The 14,752-nt window shown below is 58.3% G+C and overlaps 1 protein-coding gene across 1 annotated transcript; it reads left to right on the top strand.

Moving 5' to 3' along the window:
* Positions 1-314: 314 nt before the first annotated feature.
* Positions 315-12,405, top strand: ONECUT2 (one cut homeobox 2; the record flags this gene model as incomplete). Its single annotated transcript, XM_080362908.1, has 2 exons — positions 315-1,422; positions 12,119-12,405. Exons 1-2 carry the CDS (start codon positions 363-365, stop codon positions 12,403-12,405), a joined length of 1,347 nt encoding a protein of 448 aa, XP_080219034.1. The 5' UTR covers positions 315-362.
* Between the last annotated feature and the right edge of the window lie 2,347 nt (positions 12,406-14,752).

The raw sequence follows: 14,752 nt of genomic DNA on the forward strand, positions 1-14,752 counted from the left end.
CCCTCCCCGCCCGCCGCCGCGCCGCCATTGGCGGGCCCGCCCCGCGCCGGGGCCCGCGCGGCCGCGCCGCCTGTCAGTGGCGCAGGCCCGGCCCCGCGGGCGCGGCCAGGCGGGGCGCCCTGGACAGCTCCGGCCGCCCGCAGACGGCGGCGGCGGCGGCGAGCGGAGGACATGGCGCGGGGCCGGCGCGGGCCCGGCTGAGCCGCCGCTGGCCCGGCTGAGCCGCCGCTGCCCGCTGCCCGCGGGGCCGGCGGAGCGGGCGGCCCGGGGCGCTGCCCCGGCGCGGCCGCCGCCCCCATGAGTGACTGAGGAGCCGCCGCGGCGGCCGTCGATGCCTCGCCGGGGAGCCGGGTGCCTGCGCCATGAACCCCGAGATGGCGATGGAGCCGCTGGGCAGCCTGCACGGGGCGGCGGGCCATGAGCCGGAGCTAATGGGCAGCCCCAGCCCCCACCACGGCGGGCGCGGCGCCGGGCCGCTCCGGGTGCCCCCGCCGCACCAGGAGCTGGCCCCCGCCGCCGCCCGGCCGGCCATGGTGTCCAGCATGGCCTCGCTGCTGGACGGCGCCGCCGAGTACCGGCCCGAGCTCTCCATCCCGCTGCACCACGCCATGAGCATGCCCTGCGAGTCCTCGCCGCCCGGCATGGGCATGAGCAGCACCTACACCACCCTGACGCCACTCCAGCCCCTGCCGCCCATCTCCACCGTCTCCGACAAGTTCCACCACCCGCACGCCCACCCGCACGCCCACCACCACCACCAGCGCCTCTCGGGCAACGTCAGCGGCAGCTTCGCCCTCATGCGGGACGAGCGCGGGCTGCCCGCCGTCAACAACCTCTACGGGCCCTACAAGGAGATGCCGGGCATGGGGCAGAGCCTCTCGCCGCTGGGCAACGGGCTGGGCCCCCTCCACAACGCCCAGCAGGGCCTCCACGGCTACGGGCCGCCCGGCCACGACAAGATGCTGAGCCCCAACTTCGACGCCCACGCGGCCATGCTGGCCCGGGGGGAGCAGCACCTGTCCCGGGGGCTGGGGACGCCCCCCGCCATGATGCCCCATCTGAACGGCATGCACCACCCCGCGCACCCGGGCCACCCGCCGCCCCACGGGCCCGCCCTGCCCGCCGGCCGCGAGCGGCCGCCCTCCTCCTCCTCCGGCTCGCAGGTGAGCAGCTCGGGGCAGCTGGAGGAGATCAACACCAAAGAAGTGGCACAAAGGATCACGGCGGAGCTGAAGCGCTACAGCATCCCGCAGGCCATCTTCGCCCAGCGGGTGCTGTGTCGCTCTCAGGGGACCCTCTCGGACTTGCTGCGCAACCCTAAGCCTTGGAGTAAACTCAAGTCTGGCCGGGAGACCTTCCGGAGGATGTGGAAGTGGCTGCAGGAGCCGGAGTTCCAGAGGATGTCGGCCCTGCGGCTGGCAGGTAGGTGCGGGCCGGCGCCCCGCGGGAGGCTGGCGGGGAGCGGAGCGCGACCCTCCGGGAGCCGAGCGCTGCCCCGGAGGAACCGGCCCGGCGTGGGGGCCTGCCCGCGCCGCCTCGGCCGCTCTCAGCTGCCGGGCGCGGGGACAAGGAGCCAAGGGCTCGGCGCCCGCCTGTCCCCCGCCTCCCCCAGCGCCGGCACCTGCGCAGCCCGGCCCGGAGCCGGCGGGACTCGGGGGGCTCCGGGCTGGCGGAGGAGCGCTCCCTGCTGCGGGCGCCGGCCTGGAGACCCCCGCGGCCGCTGCCGGGCGGCGGGGCCGGGGCAGCTGTCCCCGGCCGGATGCTGGAGGGCGTCCTGCGCGCCTCCCGCACCGCTCCGCGCCTCCCGCACGTCTGCGCGCTCTCAGCGAGCATCCCTCGCGCCTCTCCCAACGCCCCCGGCGCCCCGGGAGAGCCTGAGCGCTCCCGGGCGGGGGGACCGCGTCCCCGGCGCTGGCGGGGCGGGCGGAGCGGGCTCGGGGGGCGCGGAGCGGCTCAGGGGGCGCGCAGCCCCGCGCATCGGCCGCATTGTCCCGCGGAGGGCGCGCGGGCGCCCCCTGGCGCGGTCGCGGGGCGCCGCAGCCCCCATTGTTCTGCGGGTTCGGGGCGGGGGGGCAGCGACCCCCGGCAGCGCCCGCCCCGCATTGAGCGGGGGGAGACCCGGCGAAACCCCTTCCCGTGCCAGGCGGACGCGCACCCGCAGCCGCCGGCCCTGCTGCGGCTGCCCCGGGGCAGAGCCCCCTGCTCGGCCCGGTCCCACGGCACCGCGGGGCTCGGGGCAGCGCCTGCTGCGGAACATACGCTGTCATGTGTCCTTCTTGCCCTTCATGGAAACCGCTCATTTGGGGGATATGGATCCATGGTAAATGGGCGGGATGTGGCACGGCCAGACACGCGTGGGCAGACGGACAGACCGCGGTGCTGTGTGCCCATGTCCGGCTTGGCTCTGCTGTGACAGCGACATGTCCACGAGCGCAGTTTAGAAACCTGGGGATGTTGGTTCTGGCGAGTCCGTCGTTCTTTTATTTCGGTTGATTTTAGCCCGGGCGGGTTGATCCCCGCCCGTTGCTGATTATCAGGGGCAGGTACCGGTGGGGTCTCCCAAAGGCCCACGCTGCTGGCACACACGGAGGGGTGGCCACGGGGACGGGGGGCTCCAACAGCCACTGCAAACTCCTCTCGTCCTTCCCAGCGCCTCCTGGCTGTCCAGTATTATCAACCAAATGAAGGTCCCGAGGTTTGTCTGCAATAGGAGCATTAGAGGAACGGAAAGGTTGTGGGTTTTTTCTGTTTTGCTGGAGCATACGCCGATGTCGCCTTCTCAAACAAACGTGTATCTAGAGGGAAATCGATGCAGATAATGTTTAGAAGATTAAAAGAGCATTAATGCTGGCAACAGGAGCATAAACGTGTGGACCCAGTTTTCATTGATCTGGAACCTGAGCCGGCTCATTTCCAGTAATGCTGCTGGTGCTTTTCCTTCCCAGCACCAGTCCTGAGTGGGGGGTTCCCCACGGAGCCCTGCATATAGGGCAGAAAGTCAGAAATCGCATCTACGCATCTGCTGGGTGACCGCTTCCTGGGTGTGTAAATGTGATTTCTGAATTTCTGCCGTACACGTATATATGCATATATAATTCTAGATCTCCACTTTTGCAGTTCCCCCTGAATGCCTTTGCATCCAGGAGTAAAGTTTGGAGAGAGCTCAGTGGCAAAGTGGGCATGGGTTTCCTGTGGAGCGGAAGCTGGAGCGGGAAAGACCTTTGCAAATTACCATTCCCTTTGGGAAATCGATTTTTGTTATTATGATTACCACGTGTGAATATGCAGCCTCATTGCCTCTGTGCTTCCTGCCTCCTCTTTACTCGCCTGCTTAAATACCTCTGAGCAAGGGGAACAAACTGCAAGTATTTGAGATCTCTGAAAAATATTAGCCTTTTGCCCCGTGCTCCTGTGTTTTGTTTGGGGTTTGTTTGTTTGGGTTTTTAATCAAACGGCCGAAAATGGGCTGTCCTTTGAGGGAATCCCCCCTCTCCCTGTGGGAGCTGCGGCAGTGGGGTGTGCTTAGTATTTCTTAATATTATAGAAGATATATAATTCTATTCTATTTTCTGTGCTTATTATCTCTTCTTAGGGTTCTTTAAAAGCCCCCTAAGCGTTGGGCGGTGCTCGGCCGTTCCTGAGCGGGCAGGGAGGGAGCTGCGGGCAGGGAGGGAGCTGCGGGCAGAGCTGCGGGCGGCTCCTGGTGTGAACGAGCAGTTCGGTGCGTGCTTTGGGGCTCCCAGGGTAAAACGTCGAGTTTGCCGGTCGTCCGAGTGAATCCGCGGCCGGCTGCGGCCCCGCCGGGCGGTCCCTGAGCGTGCGAGCCCCGCTGTCCCGGGTGAGTCCCCGTTCGCCCGGGCGGTGCGGGCAACGGGCAGGTCCAGCTGCGGCTCAGGCCGAGCTCGGAGCCCGTCCGGGTTGCTGCAGAGCGCGGGACCTCGGGGCGTTATGAGCGCTTCCCCGGTGCGTGAACACGGGAGAAGGCCGCTGAAGGAGCTCCGTGCCGTGTCGCCCCGCAGGCCAGCGGGCTCGGGCGGGTCCGAGGTGCCGGTGTGCGGTGGTGGTCCCGCTGTCCCGACCGGGGCAGAGCCGAGCGCTCGCTGTCCCCGTCCCGTGGAACCCGCCGAACCGCCGCAGCCGCGGTGACAGTCGCGCCGGGGTCAGTGAGCAGAACAGGGGAACAGGGGACAGGGCATGGCCGGGCCAGCCCGTACCCTGCCGGTGCCTTCCCCGGGTTTTGGGCCGGTGAGCAGAACGCTCCCACCGCTGTTGGCATTTCCCCGTTGCTGAATCGCGTTATTGATGATTAAACTTCTTTTTTGTACCGAAACACTTATCGGTGATTCATTTGTGCGAAGCAGTCGCGCTCACCTCGCCGCGTTTCTGTCCCTTAGACGGAAGCAGTTGGGGGGGAGGCGGCAGGGCCAGCCCCGCTGCTCTGTGCCCACAGTTGTGTCCCCGCCGGGGCTGTGTCCCCGCCGAGCCCGGAGCGGGGCCTGGCGGGAGCGGGGCCCGGCCGAACCCCCGTGCCGGAGCCGCGGGAACGGCCCGGGGCGGCGGCACCGGCAGCACCACGGACAGCGGCAGCGAGAGAGCGGGGGGCGGGCACGCGAGAACGAGGGCAGAGGGGCACGGGGCAGTATGGGGACAGCAGGGCGACAGCAGAGGGGCACGGGGCAGTATGGGGACAGCAGGGGGACAGCAGAGGGGCACGGGGCAGTATGGGGACAGCAGGGCGACAGCAGAGGGGCACGGGGCGGCAGGGGGACAGCAGAGGGGCACGGGGCAGCAGGGGGACAGCAGTGGGGCAGGCCCTGCTGCACGCTGTCCCCACGCAGGGGTCCATGGCAGAGGAGCGGGGGGTCCCCGTCCCACTGCTGCACTGACCCGGCCGCAGCTGTGTGCAGCTGGACTGTTGTCTGTCTGTCCTCTGCCTCTTTGTGCCATTCCTAATGTTTCTGTCTCCGCATTTTGAGACAGCTTTGTTGTCTGTAGCTACAGCTGAAAATTAAGGCTTAATAACATCTGTATCAAGTGCGTTATCTATATATAAAACTATTTCTTAGTGTTAAACTAAATATACAGGTACATTAAGATTCTTTGAAAGGTGCTTAGTGGCTTGAAATATTAGTGCTCTCTTCAGATATAGATTAGTGGTTATGTTTGAACAATCCATGCGGTAAATTGTGGTGCTGGGTGATAAATTATATTTCTTATGTACCAACTTTCTGAAATAATATCCTGCCCTATCTTTTTGTTCCACATTATTTCTGAAGACGTTTCTGCCCTGCAGAAATTTGAATACCATTTTTGTTAAGCAACCAGTTTTTATCAGTTTCCTGATTGGTTGATAAAGATAAACCTGACCACATTTGTCATTAAATACATTTCTGTCTTTTTTCTTTTCCCCTATACTGTTTTTAAGAAACAATTGGTCTATCAGCCTGTGGTGCTCACTCTGAGCTTTTCCAATCTGCCTTTGCTGTTTCTTGATTAGAGTTTTTCTTTCCAGCATCCCTTTTTCCTCTTGGCCATCACCACTTGAACTGGAGTACCCAAACTCACATATTCCTCTGCGTTTGAAAACTGGCAGAATTTATTCGTGGCGAGGAATTCATAAAGGAGAGAACATTTTTGCCAAAAGGATTGTCTTCCCGTGACTGATGCTGTTTCTCCCCTCTGTCTTTCTAGAGGCATTTGGGCTCAAACTTTGCGCCGCTCTGTTCTGCGCGAGGCCGCGGTTGCTCAGCTCAGCTCCCCTGTGTTGCTCAGTCCTGCCCTGGACGTTCCCGCAGTGCAGCGGTTGCGGGTGGCTGTTTCATCCCTTCCAATTAGCGGTTCGTGGGAGACGACGAGCGTCTCGCCACTAACCCACCAGGTGTGCTGGGCACAGAGCAGCTCCCTGCGCTGCCCTCAGAGGGAATGGGCTCTGCAAAGTGGGGCTGAGCAGGGCTCAGGCATCACCGTCCGGCACGCTGCCCCTTGTGCAGGACGCAGCAGTGATGGGGGCTCCTCAGGCTACCTAGGCAATCTCTTCCAGGGCTTACAGGTACAAAAAATCCTTAATGACTAGCCTTAATCTCCCTTTTTGTCTTTTAAATCCTTTGCTTCTCATCTCATCCCTGCTGGACACAGCAGAAAAAACGACTCCCTTTCTTCTGATAGCAATCTGTTTGTATTTAAGACTGCTGTCTTGTCTCTGGTCTTCTCTAGAAAAAGCCCCGTCATACTTTGAAGATGAATATGCAGAGAAAGCATTATGTCCAATGGGACAGGTAATACATCTCTTTTTTCCAAGGTAAAAGATTTTGTATCCAGCTACATCAATCTTGCAGACTTTTGCATAAAAGGCGCTCTGATTTATAGAGGATTTTTGTACACAGAAATCATACAAAATAGACTAATCTCAAATGGGTTCAGTGATAAGATCAACAAGACAACTCACTGATGGCAGATAGAAATGCAATCAAAAAAGAAATGGGAGTGTTTTGGGGTTGTTTGGGGTTTTTGAGCTATAAAATCAAACTACTCCGTTGTGGAAAAAGAAAAGGGACTCAGACCAGGGGTAAATGCTGCACAAAGGAATTATTAGACAAGCAATAGAGGCTGGCAGTTTCCCAAAACGCAAATTGTCTCTGGGACCAAAATATCTCTAAGTAAGCAGGAAACGTATTTATGAGGAGTGGTGATTTTCCAGCAGATCTCATCTTGTCATAATGGGCATTTAAGACCGGGGGCCTGCGCCGAGGCATTAAGCTTTGGCAAGTAGCGCGCAGCCGAGGGAGGCGGAGGAAGAGCAGGGGAAGTCTGCCTGCAGAGCTGCCACGCACCTTCTTCTCCGCTCCCCGTCCGGGTGCGTGTCGTGCCCGCACCGGGGAGGACAGCGCGGGGACACGAGCACCCTTCCCCGGCCCCTGCTGCTGGGGACCGGCGTCAGAGCCTCGCACGGATAGGGGAGAAGCTCCCAAAGCTTTTCCTCTGCCTTTCTGGCACCTTTTGTGCCAATTTTCTCCTCCATCATGCCCAGATCCTGCCAAGAGGCAGCGTTTTGGTGTCCCCTGCCCGTGTGCCTCAGCAGAGGTGTCCGGCGGGGCACAGCCATGCAGCGCTGGCGCTGGAGCCGGATAAGTCATCAGGGCTTTGCTCCTGTCCTCCCCTGTTCTTCAGAATTCCACCCCATCAGCAACAGCCATTAGCAGGAAATAATTGTTTCCTGCGTTCTCCCGAGAGTCAGAACTTCTGGAACGTGCTGGCTCTGGGGGCACACGGCAGGGACACGGTGGATCCACGCTGTCCCTGCAGCAGGACCTGTGGGACCCGCTCCCGGCTCTGGTTGTCAGTGTGGGGGTGTCAGTGCGACACAGGCGCGGGGGAGCTGCTGGATGCCATCAGCAGGAAACAAGGCGAGATATTTCCCATTCTAATCCACTCTGAGATCTCAGACTCGTGCTCAGTGCTTCTTCACCTACCCCAGCTTTAAATCCCCGTCCTCTCTGCCCTGTGTGCCCGGGGAGGTCCCGGCTGTGCCAGGGGACGTGCTGGCGCGTCGCTTGCTGCTCCACCGGCAGAGCACACGGCGCGGGGCTCTGGTGCCAGCCGCGTGCTCCGACCAGCGGAACATAAATCCCGGTTACCCACAAGTGTTGTAATTCAGCTGGAAACTACCTGGAGATTCGAAAGGGAGAATCTTCAGAAGGAGAGGAGGCATCGATCTCCCGGGTGTTGGAAGTGCCGTGTGAAGGATGCGGCGTTTTGCTGGGGCTGGGCAGAGGTCTGAGCGCCCGGCTGCCGCGGGGGCTGTGCTGCCGGGGTGACACCGCTCGTCACAGCCGGTGATGGAGTTTGGACGCTGCTGCTTCTACCGTTCCTGTCAGCTCGAGCTTCCAAAAGCAGCTGGCGCTCCGAACCAGCACTGGTGCATTTGGGCACCGCGGCAAGGCCGGGAGGGACGGGGTCCCGCGAGAGGGACAGCTCGTACGCCCCCGCCATTGGAAGGAGAGCTGCTGGCCTCCCGATCAATGCCGGCACAGACATCTGTGGGAAATGGGGTCTGTTCCTTTTGCAGCTGCAGAAAAGCGTGTTTGTGCGGAGCTGGATGTGGGTGTCGGGGCTGCCCTGCGGAGCAGCTCTGGCGCACGCTGAGCTCACAGGGAAACGGCCCCCTCTCGCCAGCCCCCCTCTCGCCAGCCCCCCTCTCGCCAGCCCCCCGCGCCTTCTCGCCCTGGAGTGCAATAAATTGGCCCTTTCCCATCCATTATTTATTATTTTGTATTAATGATGGAAGTATATTCCAGCGGTGCTCAGAGGCCGCTGTTGGTGGTCGTGTGCGGAGCTGGGTGTCGCAGCGCTGCCTGGGAGGCGCAGCCCCTGCCCCCCAGAATTTACAGCCCTGTTTCAAACACCCAGCAGATTTATAAGGGGTCTGACACAAATAGCCTGAGACAGGCTACGTGCCAGGAAGAAACAGAAAAGAACCGAGTCCCCAGACCCATTCATCTTTTCTTCTCAAAATGCGGGAGCTAGAGAGAGGGAGACGCTCCCTCCGTGACAGCACCGAGAGAGAAAGCGGGTTGAGTGCCATGAAAACCCATCCTGCGGGAAGCACGAGGTTGTGCTTGTTTCCTGGAGCGTTGCAGGAACCCCTGTGTCTGCAGACAGGAATGGCGGTGCTGTGAGCGTCTCGCTGCTGCGGGAGGGCTGCTCTGGGACAGGGACCTGGGCTGCTCTGGGACAGGGACCTGGGCTGCTCTGGGACAGGGACCTGGGCTGCTCTGGGACAGGGACCTGCGCCGGTAGATGGAAGAGCAGCGCTGAGCCTGTGCTGCGCTTCTCGAGCACAGGTGCGCTCCGGTGTGGAGATGGACGCGGCCAGAGGACCCGGGAAAGCGGGCGTTCGGTGTGCCGGCAGCAGGGGCACCGGCAGGTGACGGCGCGGTGGCTGCGCACCCGACAATGTGGTTATTTGCATCTTCATTCAAATTGTTTCTTGTTACATAATGATTTTGTACACAGCGGAGTACTTAACCTAATTTGTATTGATCTCGGTTGCTTTCATTTGTGCATACTTAATTCAGAGAGGTAATCAAATTGATTTTTAAGGCCTTGTTTTTAAGAGATTGTAGTAACACAGATATACAAGGGGTTGCTTTAAGTGAATCACAGTGAAAGAGAAACATTTTAAACCTTTGGAAAACGTTTTGATGGTCATTTCATTGTGTTCAGTATTACTAGCATAATTAAATTTCCTTCACATTGAGTTCTCTCCGAAATCAAATTGACGAACATTTTTTAGTTCCATCAGACAGATAACTGGGTTTAGTTGACTTTGTACTACACCCGCACGAAACCACATTCGAGAGATCAATATTCACGGCTTATCGTGGCGAATGACAGAGGGACATCATTCACTGCTGGATTAAGGGAATGTTGTTCTGTGCTTGGCTCCCTCTTGAATCCCGCTGTTTGTTTCATAGGTCCAAAGGCACTTCTGCCACCAGAGTAAAAACATCACAAAGCCAGTGCCTATCTGTTAGAGAGCCTGAGAAGCTGCAAGATGCTCCATCGCTGCTTTTTCCCCCAGAAAAAAAGGCAAATTAACTATTAGTAGGAATATTCAATTTAATGATACTTGGCAACAAAAATAAAATTGGCTGAGCTGTGGAGTGTGTGAAGTTGACAAGGAAAGCGGGTCGGACGTGTCCCGGCGCCCAACGCCCGGCAGCGCGCGCTGAGCCCGGCGTGCAGAATGGACGCAGTGTCTTCACATGGGCTGAGGCAGCTCCCAACCTCTTTCTGAGCTCTTTCTGCGTTGTTTCTACGTGAAGTGTCTTTAGTGCAGAGTAGAAGGGACAACTGTATTTTTTTCCACGGTCATGGCTGTCAGTTCTTGCTGGTTGTCCGTTTTATTCCATAGGATGTGTTCAGCATTAACGGCAGTTAATAAATCAAATTGTGCTTAGAATCAAGATGTCTGCTTCCCCTCCCGCATGGTGAGAGCGTTTCTCTTTCTGTACGTGGGTTTCCTGGGTAAGAACTTTATTTTATTAGAGTGCTCGCTCCTTTGTTCTCTTCTGATAAATGCATGTCAAGGAACAACATTTGCCTCCGTGGTGCCTTTTCAAGAGCAAACCTAACAGTTCAAGGAAAGTATTTACTGAATGCATTGAAAAGCACATACCTTTGCATTATTTATTATAAGATACTAATAACTGTAAAACGCAGCATATCTCTGCACATAAATTAGTGATGTTAGGAAACACTAGAACCTTCGCGGTGTCCCGGAACCGATTAGAAGTTGCAGCGCGGCCACTCATCCCGTCCCCAGCATGGGTCCGGTCGCCTGCGTTCCTGGCACGGTGTCATATCCCAAACATGGTCCCAGCCCGGCCCTGCTCCTGACCCGCAGGGAGAGGGGACCCAGGGGGCTCGGGATCAGCCGCTTCACCAAGGTATTTCCTGCAGAAAAGCCGGGTGATGCCATCGGGGTGATGCCATCTGGGTGATGCCATCTGGGTGATGCCATCTGGGCGATGCTGTCTGGGCGATGCTGTCTGGGCGATGCCATCGGGGCGATGCCGTTGGGGCGATGCCGTTGGGGTGATGCTGTGGGGGCGATGCCGTTGGGGCGATGCCATTGGGGCGATGCTATCCCAGCACACACCCCTGACACGCGTGCGGTCCTGCCCATGGGTTAATTACACACATTTCCACGGTCTGAGTTGTGCTTTCTTTCACCAGGTTCTCATTTCCCATTCTAGACCTGCAGAATTATTTAATAGGGCTGCTTAAAAACCTCTCCACTTATCAATTCGCTCTACTTATTTTGTCCCAGCACATTACCCAGCCATGTCAACATATGGATTTTTTTATCTTTCTGCCCTGTGTAGACAGCCTTATCAGGCTATTTTTAAATCTGGGTGTGCTACGGTAGCGGTATTGGTTTCAGCACTTGATGTTCTCTCTGTGCTAATAAATACAGCTCAGCTATTAATGCTGATTATTTTTAGGATCCATTAGCACGGCTTGGCGCAGCGATGGCGGCGCTGCTGCCCGCCCGGCCTGAGCTCTGACGGGCACTTCTGGTCGTGTGTCCGTGTGTCCGAGCCTGTCCCTCCCAAACCCTCGTGGCCCGCGGGCTGGAGCGAGCCTGGTCCAGCTGAGCCTGGCCTGGGAAAGCACAGGGTCAGGCTTTAGGGTGATAAGGAGCATCCGAGGAGGAAGGGGAGGTTTCACCTCAGATGAAAGACATTCACCTGTCTTAAAAGAGATTTGCAATCCAGGGTATTTTAGAGCATTTTTTCCTCCTGGAGCAGCTGCAAAATGCTTGCTGTCAACCCAAATGCTGGTAAATTCAAGTATATAGGGGCCAGGGTTCTCGATGGCTTGGTCGGCTTTGCGCCTCGCCGTGCCATGGCTGGAGGGGCACCAGAGAAAGGCTGGCTGTCCCCGAATAGCGTGGGTAGCAGGTTTATTCGAAATGTGTGGGCAGCAGTTTCCAGTTGTGTTCCCGCCGTGCTCAGCCGTCCTGTCTGTTACCTGGGGTGCAGTTCTGGTAAAAAACAGCAATCTGGAGTTGTTGTATGCTGCAGCACATGAAGAATTAATCTTTGTCTTAGCTACTGCAGGGGGAAAAGGGATGCGCTTTGCTTTCTGTCCTCTAGCCTGACATCAGATAAGCTGAAGTTTTAATCCTAACGCTGCCGTGACAGACAAGCGAAGCATTTCTCAGGTGGGCGCTTTATAGAAGTGTGGAAACTCTCCGTGTCCTACACTGCCCAGAAGCGACAAGTGGGTTTGAGGGCTGGGGAGGAGCGCTCGGAGCGCCTGGAGCTCAGTGCCCGGCCAGAGCGATTTCTGAAAGTGCAAAGGTGTTTGGGATGCAGGGTCAACACCGGTGAGATTCTTTGGAGAGCCCTCTGGTCCTGCGTGCTGGCTGCTCAGCATTTGCTCCTTGGTGCTTGCTCCTCGGTGTTTGCTTCTTGGTGCTGCCCCTTGGTGCTGCTCCGCAGTGCTGGGGGGGTCACAGCTGGTGTCTGGTGGGCTCTGCGGGGTCTGCGGGGTCTGTGGGCAGCACACGCATCCTGACACTCGTTTTCTCTGTCTCCCTTCCCTTCCCCAGCCTGCAAACGCAAAGAGCAAGAGCCGAACAAAGAGCGGAACAACTCGCAGAAGAAATCGCGCCTGGTTTTCACGGACCTCCAGCGCAGAACGCTTTTCGCCATCTTCAAGGAGAACAAGCGTCCCTCCAAGGAAATGCAGATCACCATCTCCCAGCAGCTGGGCCTGGAGCTCACCACCGTCAGCAACTTCTTCATGAACGCCCGCCGGCGCAGCCTGGAGAAGTGGCAGGACGACCTGAGCTCCGGGGGCTCCTCCTCGGCCCCCAGCACCTGCACCAAAGCCTGACGGGGCGGCCAGCACGGCGTGGTGCGGCGTGGCACAGTGTGGTGTGGCACTGCACAGCACCATGCAGTGTGGCACAGCGCGGTGTGGCACAGCACGGCATGGTGCGGTGTGGCACAGCGTGGTGTGGCACGGCACAGCGTGGTGCAGTGTGGCACAGCGTGGTGTGGCATGGCACGGCATGGTGCGGTGTGGCACAGCACGGTGTGGCACTGCACGGCACCATGCAGTGCGGCACAGCGTGGTGTGGCACTGCATGGTGTGGTGCAGCGTGGCACAGCGCGGTGTGGCACTGCACGGCGTGGTGCAGCGTGGCACAGCACGGTGTGGCACTGCACGGTGTGGCACGGCGTGGCACGGCACGGCGCAGCGGAGAGAGTGGCTGCGTGGCGGGTCCCTGCACCGGTGACTTAAAGCACAATCCTCCTGGACAGCAAGCCCAGCCCAGCTGTGACAGGGGACACCCGCACGGCTCCCGGGCACTCTCAGCAGGCGCAAGTGGAAAATTAACCTCTTTCTATACAATACTATGCTCAGGACAGGTCTGAAACGTCGGGAGTCGTCAGTGAGGCAAGTTTCTCCTGACCCGAAGAGCCCGGCCGGCGGGGCGGCCGCTGCACGGCCACGCGAGAACGGAGCACAAAGTCTGACACGTAGACGCTAAAGAACCCAAGAACCCACATTGAAAACTCAGGCATGGTTTTGTTAAGTGTTTTAAGCAAAAGAAAAAGGCCAAGTTTATTTCTTTTTTTTCAGTTTGATTAATTTAGTCAGCGAGTACAGTTTGACCTGGGGTCAGAAGCCTTCGGTTCGCTGGAGCTCAGAGTACCAAGCACAAGGGCAGCAGCCGCGGCAGTCGGTGGGGTCGTCCCGGCGGCGCCGGGCAGGGCGCCCGCGCCACGCCAGCCCACGCACGGCTGCGGTTCGTCACAAGCTCTGCATCTGCACCCAGAGCAGGCGCGCACTCAGGAGGCCACTTTAACTGCCACAGTACATGGAGCAAACACAACGTTTGGGAAGATTTTTTTAGGTCATTAATGTGGCCGTTTTAGTTACCAGGTATGCAGTTTCTTCTCAGCAATGTCCTTATTACTGAAACTTGTTTGGTGCATTTTTGTTTTTGTTTTTTTTTTGGTATTTTATGGTACTTTCAAGCAGGAAAAAACCCAGAAACAAGCCCTACAGATGCTACTGACCATTTCAGATGTGCCGCAGGTGACTTCAGTCCGCCATGCAGCCCTATGGCATCCCTCAGTTCCTTCAGCCCCCGTTGCCCCAGCTGGCGGGAGCTCAGCACACCAAAGAGATGGGATTTCTGCAAGCCAAAGATGTTTATAACTCGCCATTGTCTGTTGGTCGCCGGTGCGGGTTTGGCGGCGAGCGGCCTCACGAGCCCCACGCTCCCCCCGCGGCCGCGCGGCGTGTCGCCCGTGGGTGCCCCCGGCGCGGCCGCGGCTGCTCCGCGCGTCCCGGCAGCGAGCCGAGCGCCGCCGCGGCTCTAGAGACACTTGAGACTTTTTATATGTACTGCTTAATCGAAACCAAAGAAACGATTTCTGCACCTACTTCTTCTGCAACAAACTGTTCCATTTAAAAATGAAATGAAACTAAATAAATAATGAAAACCAAACCAAGGAAGCGCGTCAGGAAGCAAACGAGTAACACACTGTGTTTTGACAGACGTCTCGGACAGTTTAGGAAGCAGATCTCAAAGAAAGGGTTTGAAAGAAGGAGAACAAAGCAAAGCCAGGACGATTGCTGCTTCATTTGACAACTCAGTCATCTTAACGTTGAAGATTGTCTTTAATTTGTGCCTATGCAGTTTTTTCAAAAGAACAAGGAACAGAGCAACCAAAACCTCAACAGCTACAATACCAAAGATGAGGATTCTCATTGTGCCGGTTCATTCTCTCCTCTTGCACGACTAAGTGTGTGTAGCGCCATTATCTGTGTACAGGTAACACTTCTGTTTCTTTGCGCAACCACGAGGGTGGGTCCGCTGATGTTTTTCCTCTTCCTGCCTCCCACGGGATCTCTCCGAGAGCTGCGTGGGCTCCGAGCGCGAGATGCTGGGATGCTCCGCTGGTACGTGTCCCCCCTCCAGAGCCGCGCAGGGAAAACCTGTCGGCTGCGTATGACTCGTTGTGTCAGGTAGAGTCGGTCTCTCGTATGTCTAGAGCTTTGAACGCCCGTCATTCTGTACGTGAAATGGGTTGAGTGACCTGCACCCTTCCTTCTGTTCCCCAGGGATAAAACTTGCAGCGCGTGTACCGACCGCGTCACTGTGCGCGCCGACAGCCGGTCACCGCGTCAGCCCCACCCGGGCACCGCGGCAGGGCTCCGCACTGCA

This window comes from Nesoenas mayeri (assembly GCF_963082525.1).
Source record: "Nesoenas mayeri genome assembly, chromosome: Z".
Classification (NCBI taxonomy): domain Eukaryota; kingdom Metazoa; phylum Chordata; class Aves; order Columbiformes; family Columbidae; genus Nesoenas; species Nesoenas mayeri.